Below are 27,902 nucleotides of genomic sequence, written 5' to 3' on the forward strand. Positions count from 1 at the left end.
CTCCGCAGGGTGTCTGGGCTCTCCCTTAGAGATAGGGTGAGAAGCTCGGTCATCCGGCAGGGACTCAGAGTAGAGCCGCTGCTCCTCCACGTCGAGAGGAGCCAGTTGAGGTGGCTCGGGCATCTGGTGAGGATGCCTCCTGGACGCCTCCCTGGTGAGGTGTTCCGGGCACGTCCCACCGGGAGGAGGCTCTGGGGAAGACCCAAGACACGCTGGAGGGACTATGTTTCTCGGCTGGCCTGGGAAGGCTTTGGGATTCCCCTGGAGGAGCTGGCCCAAGTGGCTGAGGAGAGGGAAGTCTGGGTCTCCCTGCTTAGACTGCTGCCCCCGCGACCCGACCCCGGATAAGCGGAAGACAATGGATGGATGGATGGATGGATGGATAGTTGTGTAAATATTTGACACAAATACAATATCACATAATAAATAGCCATATTTTCAACTTTCCTGTCAACTTTAATCATTTTTTTTAACTAAATCATGGTCGGCCGGCGATCAGCCAGCGATCAGCCACCTGCCACCGGGCTTAGCCTCTTTTTTGGGGGAAACCCTGCATATGTACAGCTCTAAAAGAACTAACTGACCTCATTGGCTAAACATAAATATCTTAATTATCTCCTAATCACAAGAGAAAAGTCTGTTTTTGAGATGTTTCTGGGCCCCCTGTATTGGCACAGCTCTGGGATCTCTAGGATCTTTCTTTTGTGATTACACCTTGGTCAGTGCAATTGTTTAGACACTGACACTGCTGTATGTAGTATCCTGGGGATTTCTGTGGGCATATTAGAAAAGCACCCTTAGGAAATCAAGCTGTCTCCACATTTTAGTAATGATTAATCCAAATGAATGTTTTCGGGCTGGGCCTGTTTGTATATGAGATACCTACAGAAGACAAGGACGTGTTGAGAATCAGACACCATAGTTTTTATGGTGAATATTCACTAATGTTTAGCAGGTGAAACATAGTAAGACCTGTTGAATAAAACCTTTCAGAGAAGGGTGTGTGTGTGTGGTGGTGGGGTTAAGGTTTTTCCCTTATTGGCTCAGGTTTGCTGCAGCCATTTGATTAGTCAGCATTTAAAGTTACTGATGCTGCTGTTGGCTTGACAGTCAACAGTTAATGCTCACAATACTCCTAAAATACAAGCCCTGCAGTAAGAACACTGTGTCTTCTTATTGTTACAAAGCATAACTTAAAAAGCCTCACCTGGTTTAAGTGAAACACCAGTAGTTACATGGTTTGCATGTAAGTTTTGCACAGAACTCAGTATTATCCAGAGGATGAATCCCACCAGGTGAAGTGATCCTCTGGCTTTTCCTAATCTGACAGTAATCCAGTTGATCACATATTTAATGTACAGTGAGCTTATCTGTAGAGATACCTGTAGAGTTTCTTAAAACTGTTGTTTTGTGTGTTTGACATGTAAAAAAAAAGCTTTTTTAAGTTCAGTCCTGAATATGGAGACAGCTGTTCCCTTGTGGACACTATTGTTGGTGTTCTGAACCTCTTGATTATTAGTTGTTAAAGTTTCAGTTTCTATCAGTAATTAGCAATATGTCTCAGTGAGTTTGTTTGCTGGAGAAGATATCATGGCTCTCTTCAGTCTCTTATAGATTGAGTGTCATTTAATAAAATTCAGGCTAATGAGAATTATTAAGGAGTTCTTTACATTGCTGTCTTGCTGTATAATCCCACCAGTTTTCAAACTCCAGTGCCCTCACACCCCTCTATGAGTTGATCTATCAGCATTAGAGCAGCACTGCAATCGTCAGATGTTCGTGAAGTCCTGCTGCCTTTCATCTATTTCCATCCTCTCACCCTCAAGCTAGCTCTCCACATCGGAATGGCTTTCATACGACACTGTGGCTTCCTGTTGCAATCCCTTATCCAGAAGACCAGCATCAACACCTCCTTCCTAATCGTGTTTTACTGTGAGCTGAATCAGCAAAGGCAATGTTGACCTCCCCGTATGAGCACAGAGAACAAACCAGTTCTCAGTTGTGCTGTTTATTCGTTACTGCAAAGGTTTCTGTTGTTCCCCACGGACAGAAACACACACATACACACACACACATGCACACATGAACACAAACACTTCTGAGCTAACTAGTTTATTGTTTCCTCCTCATGCGAATGTGTGAAGCAACTTCTCTATCTCTCTGCTCTGTCTGGCATTTTGACAGTAAACAAGTTAAAATGAGTGATGAGCTGTTTTCTTATCGCAGCTCTCCTCTTTGTTGTCTTGTCTCTCAGTTGATGTCAACAGAGTTTAACAGCAAATGGTATAATAGAGTCCACAAACTAAAATAGACTTCCCATGAACTCAGTGGACTGTGTTTACCAGTGATTCAGCAGAGGGAGTGAGACCGTCACAGAGAGTTCCCTCCTCTGTGCCAAGATTCAGCTCAGACTATTTCTGGTTCCTGTTTACCCAGAACAGTCTTATTTGTTTACTTGACCTTTAATGTATTGGCTTTTCAATCAGCTGGTCGGCTCTTAGAGGATGACGGAGGCAAGGGATGGGATGTGAGAAGTTAAGGCTCCAATGAACAACATCAGAAGTATACCATGTTCAAATACCTGAAAACGAATACTTTTAAACAACACCAAGATGTCTAGAGAACATATCCACAGGGCCTTTATGTTGGCCATACGAAAATGCTAAACTTCAGATCTCTTATTTTTATTGGATGCTGCCGAATGGTGAAAGTGAGCCATGATTTTTGTGCCTGTTTGAGTACTTGTTTCAAGATATTTTGTGAACTACTGAAAAGGTTTTAATCAATGTTTTAGAAAGTTATCACTGAATATGCATCTACAACTGATTTATTTTTAGATTCAGTCAGATTATAGATAGCTGCCACAGCCAACTGACCTTAAAAAGCACAAAGGTGGATTGAACTAAAACAATTTTACATATAGTAGTTGAGAGTCATTTATAGCATATACTGGAGCTTAACATTTTACAGTGTCACATGAGATCTCACATAATGTTCTTTTAAAGGCTTGATCAAACAGCTATAAGTCAAACATGTCTCAACATAAGATGTTCTTAGTCTTAAACTCTGGCATGAAATGTCGTAGGGTGATATGCATTACTGTAAGGAATACTAGGCTTTTAATACTGAAATATAAAAACAGCTTTCATTCTTTTCCCCTTTCTCTTCTCTCTTTTTATCCATCTAGATAACAGTTCCAGTCTTAACATCTCCAACTCATCCATCTCTGAGCCTGATGGCGCAGCAGAGGAGTTCCTGTTGATGAATAACTGGCCCATCTGCAAGGACCAGGATGAGATGCTGAACCTGGCCTTCACTGTGGGCTCCTTCCTGCTGTCAGCCATAACTCTGCCCCTGGGCATCGTCATGGATAAATACGGCCCACGAAAGCTACGACTTTTAGGAAGGTGAGCTTGGAGAAGGAAATTTCACTTGAGATGATTTGGATACATAAAGGAACAATTTTGGTCATTTTTGATGTGATGTTCTGTCGAATAATTATAAATAGTTGATAACTTATTAGCTGTGACATCAGTCATAGAGCACAGAGTATAAAGAAGAGGGCAGAGGGCCAAAACGACACACCAGTGTAAAAGAACACTAAATGAGCTAATATTTAATCTCCATACTTTTGTATGACATCATTTGTTTACTTTGTTGCTGTTTCCTTAACCAAACAATGTTTGTGTTATGCAAATGTAGCATAGACTGCTACATGTTGATGGTGTTGAGGCTGATCAGTCTGTTGGGAGTTGAGTAAACCTTTAGACTGACTAGATGTACTGACTGGTACACACATGGAAAATTGTAAAGTTTTCTCCATAATCCTTATGATGGATGTCACAACTGATAAGGTACTAATTATTGATAACCATCAGACATAACATCACTGCAAAAATCACCAGACCATCCCATTAAGGTTATGAAAATATAATTTCCTAATCTTTATATTTGTTATTTCTGTTTGCAGTGGCTGCTTCGCCTTCTCCTGTCTCCTCATTGCCTATGGTGCCAGTGATCCAAATAGTATGTATCTTTGCTTGTGTCATTCAACATACATCAATTTATCAATACTTTATGTTCAGTCAAAAGAAGTATTACCTTACAACCTGTCCTTTATCAGCTTGATGTTCTCTTTGGCCAAAATAATCAGGAGTATTTGTGATGCGACAGTGACTCTTCCGTCAGTCAGGCAGGTTGTGAGGGAGCTGTCTGGTTTTGACTCATTTGTACTTGCTCCTCCTGTTCTGCAGATCTGTCCGTCCTAATCTTCGTTGCACTAGCGTTGAACGGGTTTGGAGGCATGTGCATGACCTTCACCTCTCTAACGGTAAGGAAACTTTGCTGAAGCTTCGAGTTTTTGCACACTGTGTTTTTAGTTGGCCTGTTAATCTAACAAAATTTTCCTATTCTGACATGACAGTTTCAAAAGCTTTGAAAAGCCTTGTACAAAGCTATGAAGTGACAAGGACAGATTTTGACTAAATTTATTTTCAAAGTTCCTTCCACCTTTTATGGTTAGAAATTCAATAAATCTGTACCGTGCCATTAAATGACAATTATTTAACCTAAAGGCATTTGGACTTTGGCATTCACTTATTGGCTAACTAAGCTACCAAAAATCATATTTAAACCACTAAGTATTTTTTTTATCTATCCCCATAACATTCACAACAGCATGACTGCTCCCACCTGTAGAACACAGACATGTATCCTCTGGTTTGAAATGCAGTGTAGTTCCAATGTGGTTCAACATGTTGGAGGATAGAAGACATTTTCTTGTTGTAAGATAAATGGTACCCAGCCAGTTAGCTTGGCATGCAACCTGTCAGACTATTAGCACAAAATGTTTTCTTTCAGTCACAGTAGAGGACTCTTGTTTGAGTAAATAAATACCATATAATTGCATGAAAAAGGACAGCAAAAATAATATCACACAACAGAGTTTGAAACAACAATCTTAAGATACATAGCTGTCTGACAATTTCTGACCGTAGACACTTCTACTTTATAGAGATGTGAATAAATGTATTTATTACATGTTTTCTGGTAACACTGGACTCATCTTAAAATTGTGCTATTACAAATAAGCTGAGTAGCAACAGTACTTGGATTTGTCTCACTGTCAAATGACTCATGAAAGTCAGGGTTTTACTTTTGTTTTGTGAGAAATTGACTAAAGTATTTGGTTGTATTGATCCTGTTTGGTTCAGTTTCACTCAAGGAAGATTTCAACACAATGCTGATATAAAAAAGGAACAATTATGATCTTAGTCTAAAACTCTGGTATGACAATTGGTGGGTAATATGCATTTCTTCAAGGAATGCTAGGCCTCTAATTCTAATTTGAAACTGGAATCTGAGAAATCATTTCAAACAAAGCATCAAAATAGAGATATTAAATAATTGCAAAAGAAAAAGGTGTGAGGAAGTGAAGCAGAGTGGACTGGTGATGTGTGGAGTAATGGAGTTTACAGACAGACACACAGATGTATTGGACAAGGGGAGAGATTTGAAGTGATGGATGAGAGATTGCTGGCAGCTGAGAAGAGATGTCAGGGAGGAAGTGCCGAGCAGCCATGTCCAGAGTAGCCAGGTTCAGAGCAGATCATCTGTGCCAGCAGTCAGGATGTGCTGCACCACAGGAGACAACATGAAAGAGAGAGGTGGGGCAGGAGTTTAATTAGTCAGCGTTAGTGAACCAAAAAACACACACATGGATCACAACTTTGTGCTTGTATGTGAATGTTTGGTTGACATTTCAATTCTACAGATGTGGGAACACCATAAAGTATCTGCAGTGTTTGGTTTGAAGAAAATGGAAGGGGTAGCATTTTTTTGGAGAAATGCTTACCACCCACTTTCTATCATGGCAGAGTTTTAAACTAAGGTCATATTTTGAGATTTACAGCCATTTCAGTCAAATCTCCTAACTGATGTCATGGACAATCTCATGCGATATGACGAGATCTCACAGAATCAGTTAACACTCTGAGTATGTGTTGAGGATGACTCTCACCTACTACCACATCAACTTTTCACTCAATATCTGTCAATTTGACTGAGTTAAAGCAGGTTTTGTGCTTACTAAGAATGATTAGCTGTGGCAGCCATCTTGAATTGGATTGACTCCAAATGTTAATCAGCTGTAGATGTACAGCCAATAATTACTTTCTACTTACTTTCTTTCAGATACTAAGGTTTTAAGCAAAGATGTGCAAAGCATGTGCTGGGAATTAGTTTGCGCTACTACCACATTAAATTTCAGCAAAATATCTGTAAAACTGACTGAGTTAGAGTCATTTTTGTGTTTTCTAAGATCAGTTGGCCCTGGCAGCCATCATAAATTGGATTAACTCCTCATGTTAATCAGGTATAGATGCATAGCCAATGTTTACTTTTTGAAAGTTTGCTAACAGACAGACACAAACATACACATGTATGCTCGCCTTTCCTCTTCAGCGGTGGGTAGTAACCAGGTATTGGTAACTTCCGTGTTCAGTGCCTTTGAGTTTGTGAACTGTAGAGATTCCCTTTCAGGCGTCAGCACATACTGTTGCCTTTACCAAGGTTGGCACACAGAGCAGAGGCAGTGACACAGAAGAGACAAACAGGAAGCTGCAACAGAAGAACTGAGTGTACACATGAATGTACCCGCCCTGTTGTGTCACATCAAGCAGTCAGCTGTGACCCAGACTACCACACACAAACACACTCGCACAGAAGTTGTTCATCTCGTCTCGTTCTGCCCCAACTCCCCCCTCCCAGTGTTGTTTTCCTCAGCTGCCTCCGCACCCCTCCTCTGTGAAGTTGGACTTGTATACGTCAGTCAGACTGTGTTACAGGCATGCAGGGGTACAGCATGCCACTATATGTCAGTCCTGTGGGCACAGAAACAATTTAAAGATTGAAAAATAGAACAGTTTTTCTTCCATTTTCACATACAGATTGTAAACGTGTCAGTATAGAATAATTCCTGGAAACTGTGTGTCAGAGAGATCCAAATGGAGTGAATGTTGTTGCACTTCAGTCCTCCATTTCCCCTCATTTTCCTTTAGGTTAAAGGTTGTTGCAGAAAAAACAGCCATTTTATGCACCTTTTATTTTTCTAAGGGTGTAACTTGGGCATCATAAGGAAGAAAACAAACAAACAAAAACAAAGTAACTAAAGAAAAAAAGCTTTTCAGGTCTTAGTGAACCTTCCATCTCTCTCTATATCGACATGTTTCAGTTTCTTAGAACTGGAAAGATGTTTATTTCATCCTCTGTTTCCCAGAGTCATTCTGTCAAGGTTTGACCAAAATGGCTACAGCTCACTTCTCAACATTCAGTATGATGGTCTTTGTCTAAAACTCTGGCATGAAAGACAGCGGGTGATATGCAGTCCTTTAAGGAATGCCAGGCCTTTCATTTCTCCAGATTTTGCCTCGCCTCCTCATTCTCTCCTCTGTAGATGCCCACTCAGGAAAACATGGAGAATGGTGGGAGAAGAAGAGCATCATGTTACAGAGAAGCCTTTCAGTGTTTTATCATGCGCTCTCAGACAGACCCTCTCTGTACTTACACTTACAGTATGTACATATAGTTTAGCCACACCCACAGGAACACATGAAGCTCCTCCTCTTGTTCTTTGTCTCGATTGGGGCACATTTTGGAACATACACTGTTGCTTTGGTTTGTTTTTCAGTCTGAAACTCTGCCTTCAGTAGGCATTTGACCTCATAATGCACATTTCCTTGGTTCACAGTTCTTTTTGTCACTGAACATGTGAAACAACTGTAGGTGTTTGTTAGCCATTGGAGAAGTCACCTCTCTAATAACCTTCCTGATGAATTGAACACTTTCAGATCAAAAGTCTGTTTTAGGTATTAACTAGACAGTTTATAGTTCTGAAAACTGAAAAGAATAGACTTGTTATTCTGCTAAAGATGTAAGGGTTAGGGGAAAGAAGTCAAATGTACAATATTCATCGGATAAGACCTCATTAAAGGCATAAAGCAGAAGTAAACATTTGAATGAATATCAAAGGTTTAGATTACCTCAAAATGATGAGCAGCAAATGCTGATGTAGAAATCTGGTTTTTAGAGGTCTGTCCCTGTCAGAAACAGAGAGGTCCCTCAGCCTGGCTAGGAGATATCTCCTTCCTGACTACAGCGTGCTTCTGTCACAGTTTTTAACATTCAGGTCCAATGTTTTCATTTGAAATTGCTTTCAAAATTAAAGGCTTGAAGGAATGCAAATTGCCTATTGCCTTTTATGCCAGAGTTTTGAACCAAAGTTATCTTATAATGAGAAGCGACAGAGTTAGAACCATTTTTGTGTTGGCTAATGTTGATTAGCTATAGCAGCCATCTTGAACTGGAGTGACCTCTAAAAGTTAATTTATTATAGATATACATTTAATGATTTTTTTTTTTAAATTTTCATTTAAATCTATTCTGTGGGTCATTGGATATTTTGCTAATTGTACAAACAAATGAACGCAAACAAGCACACACACTGCTGCCTCTGCCTTTGGTGGAGGGCGTTAAATGTAGCAGATATCTTATGTGATGGGATCTGACGTCAGGCTGATGGAGGTATGCTGTCTGGGCTTCGTCAGATGGTGTTTGCTAATCTCCACTTGGCTGCTCTTTACAATGGAAGAAGCCTCCCATGTGTGTCAGGACCAGGCCGGTCCGAGCCGGTTCTGAGCCTTCCATCAGCAGCCTGCTGAAGTTTCCACCGGCTTCAGCAAAAACAAAACAAAAAAACCCTCTTCCTTCTTTCATTTCTCTGTTCTTTCCTCTTAGGCGGCTGAGTCCAGTTTCCGTTTTATTGTAAATCCTGCCAAGCTTGAATATTTCAACGTGTTTTCTCTTTTTCACTGCATCTCTGTGTTACCTCCTGCTCTTTGCACTTCCACGTTGAGCACACAGCACACACTCCTATCCACAGTGACTGCAAAATACATGGGCTAAAGGTCCCAGGATGAACATGTTCCCAGCACACTCAGAAAGGATCGGCCTGTGGAAGTGCCAGTCTCACCTGAAGCACTGTTGGAATATTATCAACAAGTGATTATATGCAAAAGGGTCACATGGTGCACTGTGTATATATTAGCTTTGGACTGATCACATTCAGCTCTCTCATCCAAAGATGACAGAATACTGGCTCAACAGGTTTCAGCAGAGTAATACCTGACAGAAACCACCAAAAGGTGAATATGGATAATCATGTTTTTGCTCATGTGGATGTGTTTGTCTGTTATTGAAATATCTCATGAACAACTAGACGAATTTTAATGAAACTTGCAGAAGGTAATCAATGGATGTAATGTCTACAACTGATTAACTTTAGGAGTCAATTTAATTCAAGACATTAGCCAACACTAAAATTCAGTCAAATGTACATATATTAAGCTAAAATTTGATGTGGTAGTAGTTGAGAGTCATCCCCAACATATACTCAGAGCGTGTTTCTTTTCAAGGTTTGACCAAAGCAGCTGTAACTGTGTCATTTCTCAACGTAAGATGATCTTAGTCCATATGTCCCTGATTGCTTATCTCCAGGTGACTGCTCTGAAACTAAAGTGAACCTATAGTGGCTGTTCAAATAGTCTATCTATGTGTGTCCTCTCTGCATGGATACACAAAATGCAAAGCTAACAAAAGAGCTATTCAGTGAGGAAGCAACAATAACATTGCTTGTCGGTGTCACTGTTTTCAAGATGCACCACATAGAGCTTGATGCTGTGATGTAACAGAGTTAGAGACTAACAAGAAGTCGGTATTTCCTTAGGTTAATGAAAAAGAAAAGAACAGGTGAGGAAAAAACAAAGGCAAAATCTCCAGAATAAACACTTGGAAAGGCTCTGATCAAGTATTCTGTAATCACATGGCTTACTTTGAAGGCTAAGAAAAACAGAAAACACATTCCTTTGATGATTAAAAATCACCAAAACAAGCTCCTGCTCTCTTGAGAAAAATCTTGCAGGGATTTAAAGTGGAAAACACTTTGATTATCAGGTGCCTTCCAGCTGTTTCCATTCAGACTGAATCAATTGGACTGATTGCTACAACTTTCTGTGGACCTCTAGTCAGGGAGAGATATGGATGATACTTTATGCTTAAAATGAATTCTAATAAAGTTAATGACTTTTACATTTATTGCTTTGATTTGTCCTAATTCCTGCATTAATGCCTTATTCTTGTTGCCTTAATTAGTTTTTGCTTATATGTAGCAATAGCATCTAAACTTTATACATGGTTATAGTTGGTAACAAGGCCATGGGATGCAGGGGTGTGCAGGGTGCTGCAACACCCCCTGATTGTTAATGAAAAAATGAATAAAAACATATTTCATTTGGTCTACATATGTTTAAATGCCAATAATATTTTAATATTATTGAGTTTTGTAAATTTGGCATATAAACCAACACTGTTATATATCTGTGTGGAACATTTTACAATCTGTTTAAAAATCCCCAGAAAGAAGCAGATTGCCATCAGGTCATTATTGGAATGTTACAGATATCCAAAATGTACATCATATTTTTTATTGTTCATATTCAGATAAGACAACTTTCCCTGCTAATGTGCATTTTACTGCATATATAGTATATTTGTTATTATTATATTTTTCATATAGTTGACTAGGGTTAAACAATTTCATCCCGATTGGGGATAGGTTGCTATAGTTGTGAAGAGGTGCAGTGACGATAAAGGTCCAAGGTGCAGACAAGCAGGCAGACAACTTCAGAAAAAATCAAAACTTTAACCTAAATAAAGAGCTATAGGGGCAGCAAAAGTCACAACACACAAACCAAGACAAACCGAATTGCATCAACAAGCCAGACGAAAAACAAGGAGGCTCAGGAACCAGAGCGCAAACAGCACGATGGAACAATGATTAGGTAGGGGTGATTACTGAGTGTGTGCAGGTGAGGCTAATGAGAGGATGAAAGGATGAAAATCAATGACAACCATGACTGAACCTGTAACAAAATAACAGAAATAAACTCAATTTATAAAACAAACAGCCTCACCCCCAGATTATGACAGCAGTATGTGTGCTACTAGATGAAACAAGTTTTTTTTAAACCACTTGTTGGATCAAATGTTTTTAACAGTTCAGTTCCCAGTAATCCAGCCGGTTTGCTTGATGGTGTACAGACTCAGTGTGTCATATCGCCTGAAGCCACAACTGATTCTTTGTCTCGCTCTGTTCAACACTCACAAATCTACCTGCCTGCCTGAATGATGTTTGTGGCTTGTTGGTTTTTTTGGCTCTAGCTACAAAAAACATTGTTACCTGCAGCTCATCATCCCTGACTGCTGTTCCTCCCAACTACTGGCTCACACATGCTTCACAGTGCTGACCTCATTAATCCATACTTCTTCTTATGAGCAGCAGACCAGATCAGACTGACTGACTTAGACCTATAGTAACCCAGAGAAAGCCCCAGTGTGACAGAAACTCAATTCTCAAATGTCTGTTTTTGTCAGGTTTGATTAGAGGTTTTTTAAGAAAAAAAATTAATAAATATATATATATATATATATATATATATATATATATATATATATATATAGGTCCCGAGCTCAGAGGATGAAACAAAGACCACCCGTGGAGGGTGAGAAGGGAATTTTTTATTTATATATATATATATATATATACTTTTTTGTATCTTTCTGATATTTCAAAGAATTTCTTATGTTAAAGTCCACATTCTCTTTCTATAAATTATGACATTAGAGCTCTTGCAAAAGACAGCATGAGAAAAAACCAGCCTTAATTGTACGGTGGTGGTGGTAGTGGTGGGGGGTGCCAGAGGGCAAGTCTGAGTCTGTTGACCTTGTGTGCATCGAAGTAAAAGGCTTCAATTTGACATCATGATGCTAAATCAGCTGTGTCCACTCTTCTGTCTTCTCTAACATCTGAACCAAAGGTCACACCCCCTCCCTGTCAGCACATAAATCACTGAGTGCCACTAAAAAGAAAACAGAAAATTTCAGGGGAGGAGCTTTTCATTTGGGATGGCATGGAGAATTTTGAAGCTCACCTTTTGTTTCAGTTAGTCAGGGGAGTGACGTGTGCCTGGGGTGAGTAGGTTCAAGCTGCTGGATAAGCTACACCCCTGCAGTGATTACTGAGATAGGTGAACAAATAAATCATGACATTAAAGGAAAGAAAAAACAGCAGGGAATCTTATTAAGGGTGCCAATGCAAAAGCATTGAAGCACCTTCTGTCCTGTATCTTTTTGCACAGCATTGAAACAAAATGTGCAGATTATAACCCAAAATGTGCAGCACTACATCACACAACGTAGACAAAAAATTGTGAGAAAAATAAAATGGAGATGAATGGTATTTTGGGGAAACACATAAGAAAACTCAGCTGCCTTTGAAAATGTATAGTTCAGACAAACTTCACAGTAAAAAAACATCATTTAAAGTTTAAATAGTTCACAGAAAATTGGACTTCACATGACTGAACTTTAACATTGATATCTTTTAAAGTTTTTTCACAATCGCTGTTTAGGTTTTAAGAGTTTTACTGATTTTTCCGCAGAATGTTGAACTGACAGTTGATGTCACAAACAGACATTTGAATTGTTTAAAACTTTTCAAAATCTTTGCAAACAATTTTTTCCTCCCACATTTATTTTTAGTACAAGTACAAACTATACTTCAGCACAAAGAGATTTTTGTCTTCTTTCACTCAGTGTGTCAGGCTTAGTGCTAAATGACTCCCAGAATACAGAGTACACAGCAGAGCTTATACAATCTTCAATTATATTTTTGCTGAAAATATTCTCTTAAAACTGGAAATAAAGGGTCTTTTTGACTTGTCATACAACACTGGATGACCATCAGTGGCTTCAGCTGCTCAGGGTTCAAGAATTTCCCTTACATGTTTTACACAACTGTTTGTTTCAGGTTTAATTTAGATTTTGGATTTTCTTCTTAATTGCTTGAAACTGGCAGTCAGGGAGTGACAGACATAGGTGTGTGGTTACCATGGCGATCATAATGAGCCACTGGCAGCAGATTGAACATTTTTGTTTATCTGGTTCAAGCTACACTTTTTATACAGGTCTTACATCAAAATGTAGGCATTTTTCTTAGATTTTTACAAAGTAGTGTTGGAATTGTTCTGCAGTAGTTGCATGGGCACTTTTCAGAACTTCTAGTTACATGTCGCCATTTATGAGCCAATATTACTTGTTGTTACCAGTTTCTGGCTAATTTGAACTCCCTTTCCTCACTTTCTTAACTGCTGTAGACTTGTAGTTTACTTTGAATCATCCAGATGGCGCAACACAAAAACAAACAAAAATGCTTAAGGCTGACATATTTCACAGAGATCTAAGCCACATGTTTCTCTCCAGCTCTGTCAGCTTTGTTGAAGCATGTTTACCGTTTAAAACAGAGTGTGCTCTTTTCTCAAGCTCTGACTCACTTGTTGCAACAGGCTTTTCTGTCTCTGCTCTAATGCAAATAAAACGCCTTTTAATGCAGCAGGTTGACGGCTGGGTGGTAACAGCCTTATCAGGAGTGCTGGGTCCCCACATGGATGGAGTTTGGTGCATTCTTTCACACTGAGTGACCTTTTTTGCAGCTTTTAGTCAGCTGTGCAAGGAGGAAATATGACAACAAAGATTTGTGGTGGAACTTGATGTGCTGTTCACAGAACAGAAGAATTACAGATGTATTTTTAGGCTACAGCTTGACAGTTTTAGGTTAACAGGATTGGGCTGCAGAATGTGCTGCTAACACACAACCAGTATATTCATTCCACTTGTTACAGAAGCAATGCTGTGTGCCTTTTCTTTTAAATAAGACCTGATGAACCACTCAAACTAAAATACCAGTGGAGAAAGTTAAATGTGTTCATTCCACTTTTTCTTCTCTAATAACTATTAAAACATGTTGTGCTCAATAGTGCTCAAATTCAGCACCAGGATCATACCTTTTCTGTTTGTGGTACAAAAAGACGAACAGTTCCCACATTTTTCTTTGTTTTTCTGTTTTTTATCACCACCATAGGCGAAGGCAGACAATTATATATTTAGCCATGTCTTTGTGGATAACTAACTCAGTCAATTTGACAGAAATCTGTCTAAAATTTGGTGAGGTAGTGGCTTTTCTTGTCTCTAACAGCCACTGTGTGAGGGACGGGGTACATCCTGGACAGGTGCCTTTCATTGTTCTTTAAATTTTAGACACACATATGGACTTTTGAGTCCATATGTTTGTGTGCTGAAATGTACTGATCAGTTCTGTCTGGGTTCTCTGTAGCTTCCCAACATGTTCGGAGACCTGCGCTCAACCTTTATCGCCCTGATGATTGGATCCTACGCTTCTTCTGCTGTCACTTTCCCTGGCATTAAGGTAACTTCTGATCGGTCAGCTACATCATTTAATTCCATGTTACTCCAGTAAATCATCAGTGTTTTGACACAAAGATTCTTCCTAAAAGGCAACATGAACTCAGCAAGAGGATTAGTTATTGATTCTCCATTTTTCTGTTTTTGTTTGGGTTCTGTCTGGCTTCCCCCAGGTCATCTACGATCTGGGTGCCGCCTTTATCTCCATCCTGCTGGTCTGGGCCGGCTGTGCCTGCCTCGTCTTCCTCAACTGCTTCATCAACTGGCCTCTAGAGCCCTTCCCAGGCCCAGAGGACATGGATTTTACGTAAGTCAAAGAGAACTGGTTCAGTATTAACCCAGAAATCCTGCAGTCTTCAGAGATGACTGCATCACACACACAGACATGCACACTCACACATTTCAGTGTGGAAATCTCCACTGAGTCCTATAGAGAAAATACTCCTTAACCATGTGATCATTTGGCTTTGTTCTCAGTCATCTGGATACACAAAGGAAGCATAAAAAAATGCTTCTTCCTTTGTGTGTCTGCTGACGTTTTCCTTCTTTCTTACTTTTCCTCTGCCTGTTTTCATCATCTTTCACCTTTTTTGCCCTCTCAGGGTTAAGATCAAATTCAGCTGGCTGGGATTTGACCACAAGATCACTGGGAAGCAGTTTTACCATCAGGTGACCACAGTTGGCCGTCGTCTCAGCGTGGGCAATGTCATAAAGCAGCCACAGCAGCCTCAGCAGCCGACCAAAGATCTGGCTGAGCAGGATGCCAACAAGCTGTGCCTGTCCACCGTCGACCTGGAAGTGAAGCGCATCGAGGAGAGTAAGTCAGAGGTTAAACATGCTGTCATGTCAGGGAGCTGATAAAAGGAAATATAATGAAATACATTCCTCTTGAAAGATTTGTGGTGCCAGGTTTTTCTTAAAACAAATGGTTTCCGGACACAATGTTTGGTGAGTCTAGTGATTTGAACAGTTTAGCAAGATTCACATTTAAAATCTGGCCAAGTACTTTACTCTCACTGTCCTATTCATAAAGTAAAAAGATCATGTCAGCTAATAAACCACAGTCAAATATTCCCATTGGTGTACAAAGCTGTTTGCCTATATAAAGTACATGCAACCACGGTTATCAAAGTATAACTTTGAAATGTCTCATGTCTCATTTTAATAGCAATAAATGAAGCACAAGAACTTTATACTTAATTAAAATTCTGCTTAAATCTTTATTTCAGTGATATTTAATGAAATAAGAAAAATGCTTTAACCCTGCACATACAGATAGAGACCAGATATAAGCTGTATGATTTGTCTAACTTTGACACAGTTTTTCTGTAAAATTGTGTTAAAGAAATATTAAACATCTGATTTAGACTGAACAGATGTTCAGAGATAACTATTATTTTCAAAGACTAGCAGATTAAAAACAGCTATAAAAAAGTGAAAGTGTCATAGTTTGGTATTTTCAGTTTGTTGTTTTTATTATTGTCTTGTTTCAGTTTAGTTTTTCCTGTTCATGCCCTGTCACTCTCCACCTCCCCAGTACTTTTCCTGTTAGGTCTGCCACGCCCATCTCCACCTGCTTGTAATTATTCTCACTCACCTGTGTCCATTTTCCTCATTATCCTCTGTCTTTAAGAACCGGTCATTCTAATTCACCCCTCACTGGATCATTCCGCTTTGTCTGATTTTTGCCATGCCTTGTCTCGTATCTTGTTTTTGGATTTAGTTATTGTTAGTGTTGCTGCCTCGTCAGCCCTTTTGCTTTGTCTGTCCATTTAAGTTAATTAAAGTAATTTACGTTCGTTTAAGCCATGCGTCTGCGTTCTGGGTTCGCCGCCATATCTCCACCATCTGACAGAAAGCTTATTTTTTCTTGTTTGCTGGTCATTTCCTGAAGATTGATAACATGCTAGCAGGTTTGATAGTTTTGGGCCAAACTTGGAAACATTGTGAGATCCAACAAAAGGTTAAAAATGGGACATTGAAAAGGGGTGTATATATATATATATATATATATATATATATATATATAAAATTCACTACAAGCTCTCCGATAACCTGATAAATCTCTCAAACATAGACTAATCCAAGCAGAAACTCTGAGGCTTGACCTACATCTGTATACAGTAGTTAGGCTTTAAAAAATACCCTCTACCGCTGATCCACATCAACGCTAAGGTCAACCCATGTTACTCCTAAACTTCCTGGCCCCTGCAGCCCCTGCAGGTTTTCTCATCAAGGTCAGAAACACCTAGCAGGCGGCCGGGTTTCTTCCTTCTCGGTCTTTTTCGTATCAAACGGAGCGTAGAATCCATTCGGACCGTGTTCTTGGAAAAGCCTCTCAGCAGGTGTTTGGGGCTTTGGCAGGGAGCACTAGAGAAGCATTATTTTGGGTTCAGATCTCAGGTAGTTTGTGTGTGTATGAAATACATTAAGGAGGACCGTGGTCTGTGTTAGAACAGCTGGATATGGTCTTCCTGTCAGAAGCTTTAGAGGCCCAAATCACACACGAACACACAAACCTGCCTGCTCACAGTTTGTGATTAATGTTTTAGGCTTTGGCTCTGATCTGATGACATTTGAGAGTTTAGAGATGTAATTAATTTTTTCTAAGTGTCATAAATTACACTATCATTGCCCACAGTGTACTAATTTGGTATGTAAATTATACTTGGTGCCAAAACTGAAAATATTAAGAGGAGGCCTTTTCCCTCAAATGGTTGCTTTATTCTCTATTCTGGAAAAAAAAAAAACAACCAGTATTTTCGTCTTTTTGGAATAGTAGTGACTAAAAAGTATGACATCTAGTGCATTTTGGTCTACTTATACTTTACATACTTTAATTTGTGTATTATGGTTCTAAAAATGCATGCCTAAAGGGGCTTAGAAGACATCCTAGTTTTCTGTGTGCACGACCAAACAATTCCTATAATTAGGCCTGACACAGATACCTACTGGTGAAGGCAATAAACCTCCCTGCTCCATCTGTGCAGCCATCATTACCTGGATGCTCTGGTACCTAACCATATGGGCAGATCTGTCTGTTTTTAATCAGAACTTGCATTAATGTTTAACTTCTCCTAGAAGTTGCCTTTCTTTGAATCTTCTAGTTGCGGTGCCTTTCACGCAAGTTAAAACGTGTTACCGTGACAGCCAGGGGCATAAGGAATATTTCTATGTTAATCTGTTTTCTGCAGCATAGCAGTGGTACTTGGGTTCTGCTGCTGCAGTTTTATATAAGGCAAAATGCAGAGCTACAAGAGTACAGACATGTTTGGGCTTGTGTCTGTCTGTAAACACATGCTGATTTTCATGTCCTCACGATTACGTCTGCGTGTTGACGTGCAGGGTGGACACTTTGGCATGCTGTTTGGATGTTTGGTTCTGTAAAAGAACATCATAGCACTTAGGTATTTAATTACTCAGTGAACTGACATGAAATTTTATACTGAGGTGTCCGTAGTTCAAAAGGAACTCTCATCCAGCACCCTTTTAACTTTTGGAATCAACCCAATTCAAGATAGCTACCACAAGTGATCAACATTAACCCTCATAAAAATGGCTCCAAATCAGTGAGTTTGAAACATATTGAGCTGTAAGTTGATGTCATAGCTAAGAGTCTGATATCCTCAATATCAACTGCAATATCAACTGCATGAGACTGCTCAGAACTTTATTTTCGAGGTTTAGCCAAATGGTTACAACTCAGTAATTTGTCTTAGTTTAAATCTCTGGCATGAAAAGCAGCATTACTTCAAGGAATGAAGGCCTTTAATTATGAAAAAAGTGCTTGTTCACAAATTGATGTCCAACATTGGTTTGTGAGCTTTGTTTTCAAGCACTGAATGAACAAAGAGGTGGAAGGTTTTAGATCGAGAATGAACTTGCTTTTAATAATGTGCTCATGTGTGCAGGGTGCCCTGTGGGGATGACCGGTAGAGCTGCATGTCATTGAATGGCTAACATTTTTGATTTAGTGCTTCTAAAGAGTGCAAGTATAGTTGCATTTTCTGATGGGACATTTACCTCTGTGTTCATCGATGACATCCTGTAAAATTGAAAAATCATCTCTTTTTTGTATTTTTTCATCTCTTTTTTCCCCTTGTAAATCCTCAGGTAACGCCTGTAAAACACAGATAAACTTGTTATTAGAGACTCAAAAACTCAAAAACCAAATGGACAAAAAAATCTACAATTTGCTGAACTGAGTTTCACAATGATCAGCGGCACACTGATGAAAGCTGCAGTTTGACCTCAGAACTTGTAATGTGCACTAGTGACCTGTAGAGTCGAGTATTGATTTTTCAGTCAGTTGATGTTTTGATTTGGTCAGTAGTTAGTTAGATCTTAAATAGAGGAGATACAGCCTGCTGCAGTTGGATAAGACGAATGTTTTATTCAGAACATTCTGTGCAATCAAGTCAGAGTAATTTATGAATAACAAAGTGGTTGAGACAAACCCTAATTATTTATTTATTAATTTACTGTGTGTTTTAGAAAAAAGGGGTACTTCTAAATAAATGAATGGCCTGTTGCCCTTCATGCCAGAGCTCTAGTGATTTTAGCGTAAGCTCATCTTGTGTTGAGAAATGATGGCGTTGTAAACATTTTGCTCAAACCTTGACATTAAGGTCAGGCGCAGTCTCATTGGATATCATGAGATGTCTCAATGAGAGTACTTGTTGTAAATGAGTCTCAGTTACTACTGCATCAAATTGTAGAAATGTAAATTAGCTGTGGTGGCCATCTTGAATTGGACTTCTTCAAAGAGTTAGTTGTGACTGTGCATCCAGGGATTACTCTCTGAAAGTTTCACGCAGTGGTTTGTGAAAGATTTTGCCAGCAGATAAAAAGAGTTAACAGCAAGTAGTTAATCACAACAATCTGTCAGCACATTACAGAAACATTACAGATATGTTCTCCTTTCGGCAGTGGATATAACTACAGCCATACTTTACAAAAGTAGTAGTAAAAGCATAATAAGAAAAGCATATTTTTTGTGTGTGGCTATAGACAGAAAAAAATTCTGCTTCTTCATATCCTTCGGGGTTATCAGCAGAGAGATTTGATTCCTGTAACTCGTCTTGTCTCATTTCCTCTGCAGATCAGTCCTTCATGAAGAGTATTTTCAGTCCCATCTTCCTGCTCAGCCTCATCACCATGTGTGTCACTCAACTGCGCCTCATCTTCTACATGGGAGCCATGAACACCATCCTGGAGTCGCTCACAGACGGGGACCTGAACACAGGTGTGTGTGCTCGCTCACAGAATGTGCAGCAAATGAATAGTCTAGTTTTAGATGTCTAATAGTCATCAATAGCTACCTTATCAGCCATGACATCAAGAACAGAGCACGGACTATATAGAAAAGGGCAAAAGTTTTCAGCCTGGCTACAATAATGATTAGTCAAATAAGGTCCAGCTCCTTTTAAAATAAGTTTTCAAGCTTATAAAACAACTCATTCTCAGAAAGAACATAATGCTGTGAAAGACCCCTGCATCAGCTAATATTAAACTTCTACACTTTTGCATGATTTAGTTCATGCAAAAGTTTGCTTTGCTTTCAAAAAATAATGTGTTTAGTTTGTGGCTGTTTTCTCAACCAGCCAACGTTGGTGTTTTGACATGAATGTGTGTGTGCGAAGCACGGACCTTTATATGCTGATAGTGCTGAGGCACCTGAACGTATCAGTCCACCTGTTCAGTCAGGAGAAAGGTTTACTCAACTACAGAGGGGGACAATTATGAGCCTAACCATGCACAGAAGTCCCAGCCTACCCTCATGTTGCCTTCAGAGTGTCTGACAGTTTGAATGGGATTGATGGGGCTGTCGATCGAGGATTTGCAGTGAAGTAGTAGCAAAGTCATAGAATAAGCACTTACCGGCAGCAACAAGACAGCAGCACACCTTTGGAAATCTACAGCCCTACTGAACTATGTGTGTCTCTGTCCGAATTTAAAGTTTAATCTACTAAAACTGTGCAAACTACAGTACCTACACATATTAAAGAAATACATTAGTTTATTGGGAGATGTGGGGTAAACAGCTGTGTGAATTTAACATTTTTAGGCTAAATAAATATAAACTAAACTACAGAGATAAACAGCCAAACAAAAGCACTAAATTGTAATTCTTAGTTAAATTCAAATTGCCATTTATTCAGTCATGTTTGTCTTTTTTCATATGAAAATAAAAATGTGCTTCCCCACCCTCTGTGTACGAGTAAATGGCTGGTAATCTGTGGCACATTTTGCACCTCATACTCAACTCCCATCGACATAAGCATGCTCTGCACACACACATCTGAGTAGAAGAACAGTATATCGTTTTTGAGAATGAACTGTTTTTCAAGCCTGGAAAAACAATAAAAACAAGCCTTTGCTTGGCTAGCCTGGATGAAGCCTTCTGTCATTTTCTTCATTCTCCATGCTCCATGACTGATGTCATGCCTGATAAGGTACTAACTACTGATAAATACTTGACAGAATATCACTTCAAAAATGACCAGACTGTCTCTTTAATGCACGCATGAACAAGCAGATGTTTTTGTGTCAGGTTGCCTTTTATTTTTAACTCCTCTTTAACATCCCTGTCGTGTTCATGCTGCTGTTGCAGTGGAGAAAATGGAAGTGGGTAAGAGACCTGTGGGCAGAATAACCACCTCCATCCACTGTGTGTCCTTTGTAGCTGTCTCGTCTAGATCACTGGCTCCCAGACCTTTCTGCTTTCACCTTAAAATAAAAGTCACAGAGACTTGTCACTCCTGCTATTGCTGGTAGAAGTATTCAGACATTGGTACAAAGCCGTTCAACAAAGAGCTTTCTCAACTATCATGTTTTTATTTATCACTTATGATTCTTGTTTGTATCTCTTTGTAACAGTTTAAGGCTAAATATGCTTCTGGCAGTCATTGAAGTTGATTTGATTTCTGCCGACCTTCTCAAATCAGCTTACGTGGTGTTTGACGACCCTGTCTGTGGGAGCCACTGTTCTAGATCATGAGGTTGTGGTCACATGCCATCTAATGTAGGATTTTCTAAATAATAATAATGTTGATATCAAAGTTTAAAAATCAACTTGTTTCTGTCTGTCTGTCTGTCAGTGAGTGTGTACACCTCCATCTTTGGCGTGCTTCAACTCTTGTGTCTGGTCACTTCCCCTGTGATTGGCTACGTTATGGACTGGAGGCTCAAAGACTGCGAGGATGAGAATGACAAGACTGTCAAAAGGTAAGGATGTGCAGCTGTAAGCTTTCAAAAAGAGAAGGGGGAAAAATCTTACAAATTTTTTATGTTCATTTGTAGCGTTAAGAAAATATCTCCTAAACCACTGGATGGATTTGAATCAAACTCTCAGAAAGTAGTCATTGCGTGTACATCTACAACTGCTTACCATGTGGAGTCAACCCAATTCAAGATGGCTGTCAAAGCCAACACAAAAATGACTAACTTACTCAAACTGACAGATAATGAGCTTAAGTTTATGTGGTAGTAGCTGAGAGTCATCCTCAACACATACTTTGAGAATTAACAGACATTTTAATGCATGAATGGCTGTGGCAGCCATCTTTGAATTAAACTCTGGCGTGATATGCATTCCTTCCAAGAAACGCTGGGCTTTAATTTTTTCCCCCCCCTGCTTTTTCTTCTTCAGAGAGCCCGGTCAGCCCCGCCGCCCTGGCAAAAAGATCCAGAAGATCATCAATGCCACCAGAGCTTTCATCTTCACCAACCTGCTCCTGGTGGGCTTCGGAGTCACCAGCGTCATTCCCAACCTGCAGCTTCAGGTGTGTGAGCATGAAGAAAAATTGTGTTTTTAGTTTTGCTCAGCAACATTATACAAGTTAAATGATATCAGATTTTTGAAATGTGTTGCTGCAGCTCCAAGGGGCGTTAGGACTGCAGATGTTCAGTGTTCAAACAGAATCCATTCACATGGCACTGCAGCACATAAGAGTTCTCAGTCCTTTACCGCCATCTGCTGGACAAAAATAGCATTGTTTGTTATTTAGTCTGGGAATTCTATATTCATGCTATTGTTTTCCTGTTTTGTTTTGTTCTTCTTCTTGATTCATTTTTTATGTATTTATTTTTTACATATGTTTTGCAATCTAATGACTTCAGTTCTTGTTTAAATTTGCTTCAGAAGACTCGCTTTATTTTAGTCTTTATGCTACTTTTAGTTTTAAGCTACCATTCTGATACTTTTAACTAGCATTTTGTTACTTTTAGATTTTAGCTATACTTTTGCCCATTTTAGCTTTAAGCTACTGTTTTGCTGCTTTAAGTTTCCATTTTGTTGCTTTTAGCTTTTAGGTCAGCATTTGCTACTTCTGGTTTTTACCCAGTGTTTTGCTTTTCTCAGCTTTAAGCTAGTGTTCTGCTTCTTTAAGCTTTACCAACAAAATTTAAGCTTCTTCAGTAAATTTATGCAGTACTTTAGCGCTCACTCTTCACACTGCATTTCTGAGAGAAAATGCAGTTTGTTTAGTTAAATTCTGAATCTCTTTGGTCAGAAAAGATGCGTTAGCTGTGTCTAAAGTGGCTCCTAATGGAAAACAAATGTGTTTTCTGATTTTTTTTACAGATTCTGTCCTTTATCCTGCACACTATCGTCAGAGGCTTCATCCACTCTGCTGTGGGAGGCCTGTATGCTGCTGTGTAAGTGTGGGAAATCTAAAGATAATGCTAGAAAACCCCGGGTTGGACCTGGGGTCTTTCTGTGTGGAGTTTGCATGTTCTCCTCATGTTTGCGTGGGTTTTCTCCAGGCACTCTGGTTTCTTCCCACAGTCTAAAAACATGCATGTCAGGCTGCCTTCAGGCCCAGGCCTCCCTTGAAAAAGAGATCTGAGATCTCAGTGGGGCTTACCTGGTTAAAAAAAGCTTAATAACTCAAAAAGTAATCACCGAATGCACATCTACAACTGATTCACTTTCGGAGTGAGCTTGATTCAAGATGGCTACCACAGCAAAGTAACTTCAACATACACAAAAATGGCTACAACTCAGTATTTTACAGATATTAAGCTAAAATTTGACTGAGAGTTATTCACGTTATACACTGACTGCTAACACAGTATTTCATGAGATTACGCAGAATGTCATTTATAAAGTTTGACTAAATGACTATAACTCCATCCCTTTTCAGCATATAATGATTTTAGTTTAAGGAATGCTAGGCCTTAAATTATTTTCATATTTTTTTTCTGAGGGAGACATTTTTACAATCATTTAAAGATGTCTTGCAGACCTTTTTTAAGTCTTTCAAAGTTTTATTTTTATTTTGATGATTTTTTTTTCCAATAGATCAGCTTGAAATATTTTAAAGCCATTTATCTTAGTTATTGTAGTAAAAAATGCATCATACTCGAGGTATGAGCCAGTGCTGTATTTAGACAGAGAAGAACCCTGTCACACATGCTGTTTGTCCTCTCCAGGTACCCATCCTCTCAGTTTGGCAGCCTGACAGGCATGCAGTCTCTGATCAGTGCTCTGTTCGCCCTGCTCCAGCAGCCCCTCTTCTTGGCCATGGTGGGCCCCCTGGAGGGAGACCCTCTCTGGGTAAGATGACACAAACACCTGGACATTACCATGACTGGTCAGAGTCATCACCCTGTCTTCATGTCTGCCTGACACGTAGGTGAACGTGGGCCTGCTGGTGCTGAGCATGCTGGGATTCTGTCTGCCCTTCTATTTGCTGTGCCACAGTCGTCACCTCCAGCGCCTCAAAGATGAGCAAGACGATGACCCCAAGATCTTTGTGAAGATGACTAACGGCGCCCCGCCTGAAGCCTGCGTCTAGAGAAAGACGAAGAGTGATGCTTCAGAAATAGAGCCTGTGTGACATGTGTGATAAGTTTGACAAATCCCTTACACTTAAACTGATAATCCAACACGAACGAACACTGTGACACCTGGATTCCTCCCCACTGATTGCTGTGAAAAAGCTGACACACATGCAAGTCACACAGGCTTCAACTCCAAACTAAGGAGAAAACAGGGAGAGAAATAGAGCTACAGTGAACTTTTTCTATCTCCCCAAATGACTCCTATGTTTTACTCTACCTTTATGTTCTCATGCTGTTTCTGCCTGTCCTACCTAAACAGCCCTGAATAAGAAGACGCCAGCTGATGAAAAACAACATGGACGTTCTTGTCTGCCACTTTAGAAGCTCTGATAATCACAGCAAGCATTGCTTTCCCACACTGCAGCATCTGTGTGTGTGTATTTTGTTGGTGTTAGACAGACACTGCATGTTCCCTGCAACGGTGCTGCTCCTCCGTTCCAACTGCAGGAGGACAGCTCTGTTGTCTTCTGTCCATTGGTCTGAAATCCCAAACCATATTTGTAATCACTAGTTGTATGGTCTCAGATGAGACAATGTGAAGGAATGTTTAGAGCAGGCAGACTGGACAAAGATAAAGTGTCTTATAAGGTTGGAGTGGTGTTTTTACACAAATAAATGATCTTTTTTGTTTATTTTAGCAATAAATGCCTTGTGTGAGGTGCTGGGCACCAAACTCTCACACAAACACAGGAGAATGTTGAAACTTAATGAGATGTATTCCAAAACTGCATATGGTGCTAACTGCAGAACAGAAATTAGTGGTTTTGCATTTTGCTTTAGGGTGCAGTCGAGATGGTGGTCCTGCAAACAAATTAAATCTCTGACAAGTGTTTTTCCACAAAGTGAATCCCAAAGAATCATTTGATGTCATATTTTCTTGTTGTTTCTTACCTTTTTGTGGAGACTCTACTTTGAAACAAAATTTTGAACCACAGCAGTGTTTTGAGGAAACCTGAATCTACCTTGAGCAGACGTAAAGGAAGATTTGCTTGAAAGTAACGAGATGAGAAAGACACATGCGAGCTGAACATGATGAGACAAAGCACAAACAAGAAAGAGTTTTTGTTTTTCCAAATGAAGTCTAGAACTGATGATAAGGCAGAGATAATTGTTCAGATTTCTTGCTGTATCAGACGGAGGCTGTTTCATAGCCAGCTCTATCCCTGGGAGTGTAGATTCAGGCTGCAGTGCGCCCAGTCCAGTCTTCATTTTCTACTCAGTGGTTTACCGAGCTGAGAGACGAGCCTCTGCTGCCTGTACCTGCTGCCAGCACATGACCTTCAGTGAGAAATGAACGGCACATGCTGCACTTTAGACCTCAGTCAAGTAAATCTGCACACGGTGCATGGCTGCATGCTGGTGGTGCTGGAGGAGAGAATGTAGGGAAGGAGTCTATAATACAGCCCAGACATGTACCTGGTACCTACCTGGTACCTACCTGGTACTTACAGGGTACGTACCTGGTAACTTCCAGGTACTTCCTTGGTACCAGACCTGCTACCAGATTTTTACCTGGTTCTTACAGGGTATATACCAGGTACATACCAGGTATGTACTCGTATTATGTATTGTTCCTAAATATAGAGTCAGAGCTTCAGATGTAGAACTGTAAACATATAAAAAAATATAATTTGTATAAATTTCTCTTCACATGTTTGGCCTTGATTAGCGCAGTGATGATGTAGCAGAGTCTTGTCTCCCAGTTCAAGGTCAGAATATATTCACACCAAACTACATTTGTGAGTTTGTAAAGCAACAAAGTAAATTTAGTTTATGAAAAAAGAATATAGTAAATATGTGAGCATTTTTGTTTGATAAAAAGCACAAGTCTTTGGTCAAATGTCTCAAACTCCTGACCAGTGTTTATTATTTTTTACCAGAAACATACACAGACAGCATGCACAGAATTACTACTTTTGCAGTTCTTCATACAAAAAAGTTTGTTATTAGACAAACAGTAAAATGTAATTGCTCTTCACTAATTTCATTTGTAAATGTTCAGTTTAAATTCTACATGCACACATTTCTTGTTAATCTTAATTGAGGCAGCAGTTGCATTTCCCTGTGTACTGTCCTGGTCCTGATGACAAACAGCTGCACAGATGAGTGAACACTGGCTCCCTGTCACCAGCAACATTTCTCAGTTTTTTTACAAGACAGATGTCCTAAAATGTTTTCACATGTAACATCTTGTGAGAACTGAGCCTGGGCTGAATGAGTGATGAGTTAATGCCCTGAAAATGGAAAATCAATCAGCAGTTTCCTCAGCTGTCATACCCTGTCCTCATTGTGTCATCACCTCCCCCACCCCCCGTCAAACCTCCTGGAACCAGGATGCTGATCTGGTTTAGTTTATTGGTGGATGTATCAGTGGATTACTTGTTTACTGATAATGAATTTCTGGTGTCACTGTTGTTATTATTCTTATGAGTTGATTTCAGCTGAAACAGATGCCTTGTTTTTTTTCCCCATTTGACATTTTGTATTTTCTTTTTTGTAATCATCTTTTACTATAGTTTTGTTGGGTTTATTGTTTTCTTTTGATGTTTACAAGAATGTGTATTTCCATGACATTACCTTAAACATTTTCTTCTATTGTCTGTACACAGTGTTGCCATTCTTGATGACTTTAAGGGGCCGTTAACACTCCTCTGTTTCTGAGTGAAGTAGCAGATTTTCTGCTGCGGTTCAGGTGTTCATGCACATGACAACAGTGTGTGTTTTTTTGAAAATGGAGCTTTCTGAACCCAGGTCTCAGAGTGGAGATTTTCGGACCCTTTCGTTTGCATTTCAGAAAAAGCTGTAACATGTGAAACCGCACATGTGCACCACAGAGGACTGCAGTCAATAGCTGTTCTGCACATGCACAATTAGATGAACAATATTAGCAGATAGCAGAGTGCTCACCCTTTTCAACATGTAGCTGCAACCAAACCTCATGGTCCGTCCAAACAAGCGTCCCTGTATTCACTGTTTGGATGAAAGTCAACAGCATTAGCCATTCAGTGCTCCAGACTGCTTGCTCTTGTGAAAACCTGGCATAAATGTTGCCAGATATATAATAATTATCCTTTTTATAAGCTAGTTTGAGGGTGAAGTCACCCTCCTTTTCTGTGTACATGTTCACCAACCTCCCACCTCTGAGAAAGCACACCTCACTCAGCACACATGATAGTTTGGGTCAAAATACAATGATTTGGAAACCTCAGTATGTTAGTTTATCATTTCTTATCCGGCAACCCTGCCTGGCATGGAAACGAAAGCTGAGTCAATGAGCACAACCATCTCTATGTAAATGTGTTTTCTTTTCTTGTTGATTCGCCACAATAAACAATAAAAAATGTTAATGTTTCCAGAGATGGTTCTTATGTAAACAGGGCCTTAAATACATGCTGTTTGAAATAAAAATATGTTTGATTATATAAAACCTAATAAACCACAATCTTTTTGTATGAATGTCTTTTTCTTTTATTTATGGCAACATTTTAGTTGACTCAAGGAGGACATTTCTACCTCTGTAATGGACAAAAAGATCCTCTAAGTCAAAATTATAAGATGGTATCTTATAATTATGACTTGCCATCCCAAAATTATGACTAAGCATCTAAAAAGTTAAGAATTAGAATCTCATAATTACAAGATACTTGAACTGAAAGTTTGTTAGTCTTTGTAGAAAGCTGCAG

At 39.5% G+C, this 27,902-nt stretch overlaps 1 protein-coding gene across 2 annotated transcripts in view; it reads left to right on the forward strand.

Moving 5' to 3' along the window:
• LOC108246543 (large neutral amino acids transporter small subunit 4) overlaps nucleotides 1-27,671 on the forward strand; it is a 37,836-nt gene extending 10,165 nt beyond the window's left edge. Inside the window, exons 3-14 of one of the 2 annotated variants that reach the window (XM_017434149.3) lie at nucleotides 3,188-3,407; nucleotides 3,971-4,026; nucleotides 4,254-4,330; nucleotides 14,285-14,377; nucleotides 14,547-14,680; nucleotides 14,976-15,190; nucleotides 19,475-19,618; nucleotides 21,474-21,600; nucleotides 22,025-22,157; nucleotides 22,958-23,031; nucleotides 23,809-23,932; nucleotides 24,012-27,671. In XM_017434149.3, the coding sequence (XP_017289638.1) occupies nucleotides 3,188-3,407; nucleotides 3,971-4,026; nucleotides 4,254-4,330; nucleotides 14,285-14,377; nucleotides 14,547-14,680; nucleotides 14,976-15,190; nucleotides 19,475-19,618; nucleotides 21,474-21,600; nucleotides 22,025-22,157; nucleotides 22,958-23,031; nucleotides 23,809-23,932; nucleotides 24,012-24,173 (1,559 nt within the window). In that variant the 3' untranslated portion in view covers nucleotides 24,174-27,671. Of the gene's footprint in view, nucleotides 1-3,187; nucleotides 3,408-3,970; nucleotides 4,027-4,253; nucleotides 4,331-14,284; nucleotides 14,378-14,546; nucleotides 14,681-14,975; nucleotides 15,191-19,474; nucleotides 19,619-21,473; nucleotides 21,601-22,024; nucleotides 22,158-22,251; nucleotides 22,923-22,957; nucleotides 23,032-23,808; nucleotides 23,933-24,011 lie in introns of those variants that run through there. The other variant, XM_037979557.1, reaches the window with a different exon arrangement.
• Nucleotides 27,672-27,902: the final 231 nt, after the last annotated feature.

Source organism: Kryptolebias marmoratus, linkage group LG2 (assembly GCF_001649575.2).
Source record: "Kryptolebias marmoratus isolate JLee-2015 linkage group LG2, ASM164957v2, whole genome shotgun sequence".
Classification (NCBI taxonomy): Eukaryota; Metazoa; Chordata; class Actinopteri; order Cyprinodontiformes; family Rivulidae; genus Kryptolebias; species Kryptolebias marmoratus.